The following is a 9,285-nucleotide window of genomic DNA, read 5'->3' on the forward strand; positions in this document are numbered from 1 at the left end:
GTCACTATTTGCAGATATCATGATATTATATATAGAAAAGCTACATACCACTAAAAAATCATTAGAACTAATAACTGGATTCAGCCAAGTTTCAGGATACAAAACTAATATATAGAAATCTATTGCATTTCTATATACTAACAATGAACTAGAAAAAGAGAAATCAAGGAAACAATAACATTTAAAATTGCATTATAAGAATGAAATCCTTAGGAAAAAACCTTACCAAGGAGGTTAAAGACCCCTACTTTGGAAACTACAAGGCACTGATGAAAGAAATTGAATAAGGTGCAAATAAATGGAAATCTATCCCATGTTCATGGATAGGAAGAATTATTATTGTCCAAATAGCCATCCTGCCCAAAGCCACTTACAGGTTTAATGCAATCCCTATCAAAATACCAATGGCAATTTTAAGTGAAATAAAGCAAATAATACTAAAATTTATATGGAACCATGAAAGATTCCAAATAGCCAAAGCAATCTTGAGAAAGAAGAACAAAACTTGAGAAAGAAAAACAAAAAATTCATGCTCCCTGAATTCAAGCTATACTACAAAGCTACCATAAATAAAACAGTATGGATTTTACACAAGAACAGACCCATAGACCAATAGAAAAGAATAGAGAACCTGGAAATAAACCTACACATTGTGGTCAATTAATACATGATGAAGGAGGCAAGACTACACAATGGGGAAAAGACAATCTCTTCAATAAATGGTGTTGGGAAAATTGAACAGCTACATGCAAGAGAATGAAACCGGATTACTCTCTAACACTGTACACAAAAGTAAACTTGAAATGGATTAGAGACCTAAATATATGACATGAAACCATAAACCTCTTTGGGAAAAACACAGGCAAAAATCTCTTGAATAGAAGCATGAGTAATTTTTTTCTGTATACATCTCCCCAGGCAAGGGAAACAAAAGAAAAAATTAACAAGTAGGACTTTATCAAACTAAAAAGCTTCTGTATAGCAAAGCCATAAACAAAAAGGCAAACCTAAAAAATGGAAGAATATATTCATGTATAGTGATATATCTGATATGGGGCTAATTAAAATACATAAGGAACTCATACAACTCAACACTAATAAAAAACAAATAATCCAATTTAAAAATGGGCAGAGGGCCTGAATAAACATTTTTTCCAAAGAAAACATACATATGGCCAATAGACACATGAAAAGATGTTTCAATCACTAGTCATCACAGAAATGTAAATCAAAATCACAATGAGATATCACTCCACTGACACCAGTTAGAATAATCACTATCCAAAAGAGAAGAAATAACAAGTGTTGGTGAAGATATGGAGAAAGAGAATTCTCCTACACTGTTGGTGGGAATGTAAATTGGTATAGCCACTGTGGAAAGCAGTATGGAGGTTTCCTCAAAAATCTAAAAATAGAAATATCATATGATCTAGCAGTTCTACTTCTGGGAATTTACCTAAAGGAAACAAAATATCTGGTTCAAAAAGATGTAATACACCCCTATGCTTATTGCCACATTATTTACAGTAGCCAAGATATGGGAGCAACCAAAAATGCCCATCAATCGATGAATGTATAAAGAAGATATGGTGCATACATACAATGGAATATTATTCAGACATAAAAGGAAATCCTGCCACTTGCAACACATTGATGGACCTAGAGGGTATTATGCTCAGTGAAAAAAGATAGGCAGAGAAAGACAAATACCACCTGATTTCACTTATATGTGGAATCTAAAAACAAAACAAAATGAATGAAACAGCAATAAATTCACAGATGCTGAGAAGTGACTGATGGTTACCATGGCGAAGGAGTTGGGGTGGGCGGGTAAAACAGGGGAACGGAACAAAAAGACACAAAATTTTAATCATAATATAAATTAGTCATGGGAATAAAAGTAGAGCATAGAGAATATAGTCAATAGTCTTGTAACATCTTCCTATGTTGACAGTAACTACACTAGAGTGAATATTTAATAATGTAGATAACTTAAATCACTGTTGTACACTTGAAACCAATATAATATTATGTATCAACTATACTTCAGTAAAAAAAATAAAAATAAATTGATGTTGTCTAAGGCTTTTTAAAAATCCTTTTCTCAAAGTAAACATTCTCCTTGTGTTCCTTTATGCACATTCATGGTTTCAGCCACCACAATGCTTAAATCTTTAACCTGATCTGATTTTTGTAATATAAAGGCAAATTTTTGATAGCCTACTTAGCATTCTTACTTATTTAATCACTGTTCCAACTTAAAATATTAAAGCCTGAACATTCTTCCCTAGTCCAATGTACTTCTGTTTTATTTAAACCTCAATGTACTGAGTCAAATTCATCCATGCAATTCACGCAGACCGTAGGAAACGAGAAGGCATCCACACCTCCTTCACTTCCCATGTCCAATCCAGCTCTAAATTCTACTGATCCTCCTCCTAAATGTCTTCTTCATCCGTTCCCTGCTCTGGTGTCATCTGCTGCTCTCCTCTTTTGGGATTTTGTTTCCTGTCATCACTTCTATTCCTTTGGTTTCCTAAGGGGTTTTCAGGGGTTAGTCTCAGTCCTCCTGATCTATTTTCCCCAAGTTGATCAGGGAGATTTTGCTACAACGCTAATCTTATCATGCCTGCTTAACGTTTGTGTCCCCAGATTGCTTTCTTAGCTGGATGTTGGTCTACTTCTGCAGCCCCATCTCTTCCCACTGCCAGACTTTCCCCCAATTCTGTGACCATACAGCAGCCCTGTGACACCTTTGTGTATTGCACATGCTATTTCCTTAGATTGGACTGTTCTTACATCCTTCCCCTGCCTATTGTCTTCTAACTTATTTTTCAAGACTTAAGAGCCATTTCTTTTTTGGAAGCTTTGCCCAGGGTTAAGTTTGTTGTGCATATTTTTAATCCTGTTTTTCCATAACACCTTACACAGGGATTTATTATGGCACTTACCGCACTGTAGTATAATTATTTATTTGTTGTCTTTCTTCTTCACTGTCTGAGAGTCCTTTAAGGGAAGGACTGTTTTGTTCAACTCTTATCCACAGTGCCTGACAAAAACTATATGCTCAATACACAGACTAACAGAATGAATGATTTCTTTTGCCAAGGGGTGAATAAAGAGAATATTTGTGCTCTTTTTTTGAGAAAGCAGATAGGAGATAGCTAGCATGCACAGATACTTACAAATGCCACCTATTTGTGTTTTGAGGGTTCTCATGTAGGGGTGTAAATGGCAAGGTCTGAAACAGGCAGAGTTAACGATTTTCCCAAAAGAGCGTTGCAATGCCATGTGGACCTTTCATTCTTGCTCTGATCTTTCTAGGGAGCTGTATGATTATATTATGAGTTGCACAAATTGTAGAAGGCACGACTTGGGAATCAAAAGGCCTAGTTTTGCCATTAGCTTTCTTATGTCTTTGATGAAACCTTTCAACATTTCTGTTTCACACTTGGTCATCTGCAAAGAGTTTTGGATTAGGTCAGTTATTTCAAATTTATAAACACTATGGAACAATTTTTTAAGTTCACAATAAGTCTCAGGTTTTAGGCCAAAAGATGAAAGCAGAGCTACTCTGGTTTACCACTAAGGGAGTGCTGTTTGACATCCATCTTCTGCAGTAGATCCTGGAAGGGCTTTGTGAATCACAGTGTGTAAATTATTTGAACAGTAAATTATCTCTAAATTCTCTTTCAGTTCTCATATTAAATTTTTATTATTTTAGTTAGACAATTATTTTTTTTTTCTTTTGGCATGAGGTGCACCAAAGGAGAACCTTGTCCATACTGGTAAGGGTCCATGCCTCACATAGCTGATGCTCAGCTTGTAGGCACTGGTATTGGTCCGCTAAGTGTTCATGGCCGATGTTTTCTCTAATTACTCCGATGTCTTGCTCTGCTGATTGATTGAAGCCCTTCCATACTGTTTGTTAAATATTTGCACAGTAACTCTAGTTTCTAGCTTATGCCATACCGTGTGGATATAGGAAAGGAAAAATAACAGATTGGTGATTTTTTTTTGTTTTCTTTCTCTTTTTTTCCCTTCATTCTTTTTTTTCAAACTTAATTATTTGTTTATTTATATTTACTGTAATCTTCAGAAATTGAAATCATGCCTCAAGTTTTATATTAGTAAATTAGTATTGTCTTGTATTCAGACTTTGTTCCTTAAAGGAAAACAAGTCTTCGCTTCAACAATGAACTTGTTTTAAAAAACTAAGTAAAACTATTATCAGTTACTTTTTTAAGCATTTTTCTGATACCTAGTCCCTAATATATATATGAAATAATTGATTTTGTCAGACTCAGGGTACCTTATGATAATATGGATAACAATGGATAATGGACATAGTTATGAAAAATTCTTCAAACATATGAATTATATAGTCAGAAAATGCTATCATAGGAAATTATGTGGTGTTTTTTCTTATATTTCAGAAGTATAACTCATATTTCTAACTCTTTGTTGTATATATACAATATAAATTTGAAAATTGTTTATCAGAGTAACAGCCTAAATCATAGTAGAAGGTGATCATGACAATACTTCAAAGCAATGCTTTTCATCAGTACTTTTAAAATAAAGATGTATGTTGAATCCTAAATCTAGAACAAGGATTCTACTATAATCAAATATTGGTAAAGTAGAATAATTTAGATGTGTCCTTGGTAATCATATATTAATACTTGAGGGTAAAAGTTAAATTTTAAAATCTGCGTCATTTTCCATTTCATTTTATTTTTGGTGGCAACTGATTTACAGTCTGTCTTCTTTTTGAGGTGCATATTTTATTTTGAAATTAAGCGGTGATGTGCTCGATTATTCTGCTGAATTCATGTTCTGGATATTTTTGCACAGCTCATCAGTGGTGTCCAGTTGCCTCCCAGCAGCCATTCATCCTCCAACAAAGCTGACAGTTTAGTGATGGTAGAAATTTTTGGCGTTCCAAATGATCAAGTGAAACAGCAGACTCGTGTAATTAAAAGAAATGGTGAGCTCCTAAAATATTTAAGTGGACTTCTATTAGATTTCTTGTTGGAAAGCTTAAATATTATCTATTGATAACATTTTGATACATATTTATTATTCATAAGGCAAAGGTTTTGAACTATGTTTAAGATGGCCAAAGTGTTAAATGCAGCAAAACTAATTTGATAATGATTGAATGGGTTGTTTAGATATATTTCCAGACTATAGATGGAAAGATTTATCTGATCTGAAAAAATACACCTTTTTTTCCATTTACACTTCCTCTTTATGTTTTCCCCCATATTGCTGAATTGAGAGACATTTTGGTGGCTGAAAATTTACTTAATTCCTAGCTTCTGTGTGAAATAGAGAACTTAGGAGTGTTCCGATACAGCACACATTTTTACTTTGCTACTGGAATTATTTTAGCTCAAAGGTCTGTGGCTTCTGACTCAGATTCAGGACGTCCTAGAAACCTACTCATACAATATTTGGATTCATAATTCAGTCATTTTTGCCAGAAGGGAAATGTAGGAGTGGAAGAAATAGCTTGAGTTCAAGATTTTCAGTTGTCCAGCATCCCATGATATTTTATGCAATGCAGTACTGCAAGTCATTTCCTCTTTGAGCTTGAAATTATTAAGGAAATTAGAAAAATATATATTCCTGGGATCGATGCTTAGTTTCTCCTTGGAACTGATCCTTCTTCCAGATAGAATCTTCTTTGAGTGGATATTCCCAAAGGATAGTGTCTGGGAGGAAAAGGATCACATTTGGATGTGGTGTGGAAGTAATTCTTCAGTTTTGGTCATACAAGAGAAAACTATTTAAAACCATCAAATTTGGTAACCCGGTTTCCTTTTTTTTTAACTTTGACAACTAAAAGGACTTTTTCATGTAACATATATAACTTGTGTTTGTGAGAGAGAGAGAGAGAGAGAGAGAGAGAGAAGAGAGAGAGAAAGGATGTTTACAGTGAAGCAGGGTCGGAGGAGGAAGAATAAATCAGTATAAGAATTTTGTGCAGACATTTTGCAGTGTCTGAAGAATTGTCTCTTAAACTTGCTCCGATACTCCATGGGATTATTTCTCTTTTTAGAGCAAGGTAATACAGTCATTCTTCCAACATAAGTTAATTAGCTTAATATTTTCTTGGGCATAGACTGCATCCCAGTTTCCTATCTAGTAAATGTGTGCTTGTGAGCACAAATGCATCATAGCAAACATAAAGTGTAATTAGTCACAAACTCTTCAGTGCCTCTGGAAATTTAACGCAAAGAACAAAAGCTGTGGACATAGCAGGGATAGCATTATCTTATACATGAAAAACTGCATGGTATCTTTCTTCGAAGCTCTGAGTCTTATTAAGTAGATTGTGTGATCTGGATGTGAATTTGTTGATTGTCTTAAATTATGATTAACTCTCAGGTGATTTTGGTCACCTTGTAACTAATTTGTATTTCTTATTTAGCAAGAGATTGTTGTTTGGGGAGATCTACTTTCCTAGAGACCTACTTTGGACTTTGAAATGACCACTTAATCAAAAGAATGATCAAGACTTGACTTTAGATCTTTCAGTCCAAAAACTATTTTTGGAGCTCTTCCCACAATAGGACTTGGTATAGAAAACTGATGCGACTTCTTCAAGTCTCAACATATTCGTTAATGAAAAACAGCAGACACACTACATGATGATTACACATTTCTGCTCTGAAATCAGACTCGATTTGTTTGAATTCCTGCCCAGCCACTTAATGGCTGTGTATATGTGAAACCATAAGAAGTTATGTAACATATTTCTGGCTCAGTTTTCTCCTCTGTAAATGTGGATAGTAATAATCCTTACGGATTATGATATTGTAAAGGCTAAATGAGATTATCTATTGAGAGTTCTCAGAATATTGCCCACCATAATAAACACCCAATAAATATTGTTATTGTCATTGTTGCTCTTTTCCTATTGAGTGCATTAAAAATTTTAGTGCTCTAAAACACAAGCTGTTAATATTATTATGAAAGAATTGAAAAGAAATATTGTTGAGTGTGTTAAAAATTTAATTGCTCTAAAGCACAAGCTATTGATATTATTATGAAAGGATTGAAAAGAGTAATTTTGGAGAATGGGTATTACATATTTTTCTCTGAACATCATGTCTATGATTCCTAAGATTCTTTGATTGTATTTATTTCTTTATATTTCAGCTTTTGGTCCAAGATGGAATGAAGCATTCACATTTATTATTCAGGTTCCAGAATTGGCACTGATACGTTTTGTTGTTGAAAATCAAAGTTTAATAGCTGGAAATGAATTTCTCGGGCAATATACTTTACCAGTTCTATGTATGAACAAAGGTAATGTTTCTAAAAGTAAGATGATTGTGCTAACATTTAAATATAACTCAAGTTTACCAAAGACATGTATTTATTCTACCAAATAGCTCTAACCATGACAGTCAGATGTAAAGGGCTTGTTATATTAACGTGTACTGTCTCAGTTGACTTAGAGAAATGTGTTCTCATGTGGAAGATGGGGGTGGAGTGCGAGATTGCTAAGAAGATAAGTCAGGTGAACTTGGCATGTGTGAGCATTTCTTTAGGTGGATCACAGCTCTTTGCTTCAGTTAGGAGTAGTCATTACTATCATACAGAAAGGAAGGATGGGAATCAAAGAGAAGGAAAAAGTGACTCATTCTTCCCACTTGAGGACAAGAAACGTGGAGCCCAGGACCGTCATTCCTTGGCTCTTTCCAGAGCTGCCTTTATGCTGCAGTCACCTCACAGGGGTGATTGGCAGCAGGCCCCCAGTTGCTTCTTCTAAATCTGTTTGCTTTTGTAACACCATCTGCCATGTACCTAGGACCCAGAGTCTTTCTGAAGTGGAAGGGTGGTCGCTAATTTTGGAGGATGCTGGACTTTGAGGGAGGAGAAACATGGGCTGTGTGCTCCATGTTAGGAATACAATTTCAAATATTCTATTTTGGTGGAAAATTAATATACAGGAGGAATATAACTGTAAATAGTTTTATGAATGCTTAGTAAAGCTATATTCTTTCTCAGTAGCACCATCTGAGCCATTGCTGATTAATTAATTTTTGTTCTAATAAGATATGATTCCCTCCACAGGTTACCGTCGTATCCCTCTGTTTTCCAGAATGGGTGAGAGTCTTGAGCCTGCCTCACTGTTCGTTTATGTTTGGTACATCAGAGCAACTAATGGTGCTTGACACAATGTAGCTATACATCACAATAAAAGCCAAAATCAATGTTCAATGTCTAGATCTTTGTTCAAAACATAGAGCAAAATAACTATTTACAAAAAACAAAAACATTGTATTCACTTCTAAATATACAAAACAGAACAGTGGGAAAAGGAAAGGAGAGACTTCAGAAGGTCCTAACATGGTGCGGCCCTCTTGGCATCCAGTTCCTCCGGCCCCTCTGCTCCGAAGCTGCTCTTTTAACTGGCTTGTATCATTTTTAATTAGGAGAATTTACAAGCCTTTTAAATATGATTATATAAGCTATGCTGGCAAATATTTAGCAGTAAAAAGAAATGTGAAACCTAAGTGTTTGAACTTCTGGATGCCTACTGACTGCATACTGCAGGGGGAAGGAGTCGGATTCTCAGGTGCTTTGTGCCCGTTCCGAGCCTAGACAGTAATTAGTCCCTGGATTCTCAGGCTCGTTCTTAGATGCTGCACATTGGATTTGGTGCCCTGTAATTACACAGACATTTTTATGAGTGCATATGAAATTGATTTGCATTCAAACTGTATTCAATCTCCGTATCTATAAAAGAGATCTACTATGGGGACTTAGGTTCTTGGATTACTTAATTAATTCACAATATTTCTGAATTTGTACTAAATGTACTTTGAAGATTGTCTCTTGGTCAGAGATGAGAATCCTGTGTTATTTTGTGTGTTGGGCTTCTCACCATTAGCAGAACTTTGCTTTACTAAAGGTCATATGTGAAAGAATATAGTTCCTTATTAGCAATTCTTGAAAAAACCAGGCATTATTAATACTTATGTACCACATTGTTGCCTGATAGCAAGGTGAAAGCACCCAGCACAATGTCTGACAAATGTGGGATCCCTCATACATATCTGCTGTAATTAAATCTGAGCTTATAACTAAAATAGCAGAAATGGTGATTTGTTGAGATGTTTATTAATGTGTTATATATTGATGGCCAGAAAAATGCAAAATATCCCATCTACCATGTTTTACTATAATCATGGTTTACCCTTACAACCAAATATTTAAAATCAAAATGCCTCTTGGGAATTCAAATACACAGGCCATAAGTAGTAA

The 9,285-nt window shown here is 34.9% G+C and overlaps 1 protein-coding gene across 2 annotated transcripts in view; it reads left to right on the plus strand.

The window, feature by feature from the left end:
- Positions 1–8,223, plus strand: part of PLCZ1 (phospholipase C zeta 1) — a 43,693-nt gene extending 35,470 nt beyond the window's left edge. For both annotated transcript variants that reach the window (XM_073222829.1, XM_073222827.1), the window contains 3 exons: positions 4,858–4,990; positions 7,171–7,320; positions 8,092–8,223. In XM_073222829.1, the coding sequence (XP_073078930.1) occupies positions 4,858–4,990; positions 7,171–7,320; positions 8,092–8,192 (384 nt within the window). In that variant the 3' untranslated portion in view covers positions 8,193–8,223. The remainder of the gene's footprint in view (positions 1–4,857; positions 4,991–7,170; positions 7,321–8,091) is intronic.
- Positions 8,224–9,285: the final 1,062 nt, after the last annotated feature.

The sequence above is a fragment of the Manis javanica genome, chromosome 15 (assembly GCF_040802235.1).
Source record: "Manis javanica isolate MJ-LG chromosome 15, MJ_LKY, whole genome shotgun sequence".
In the NCBI taxonomy this organism is placed as follows: Eukaryota; Metazoa; Chordata; class Mammalia; order Pholidota; family Manidae; genus Manis; species Manis javanica.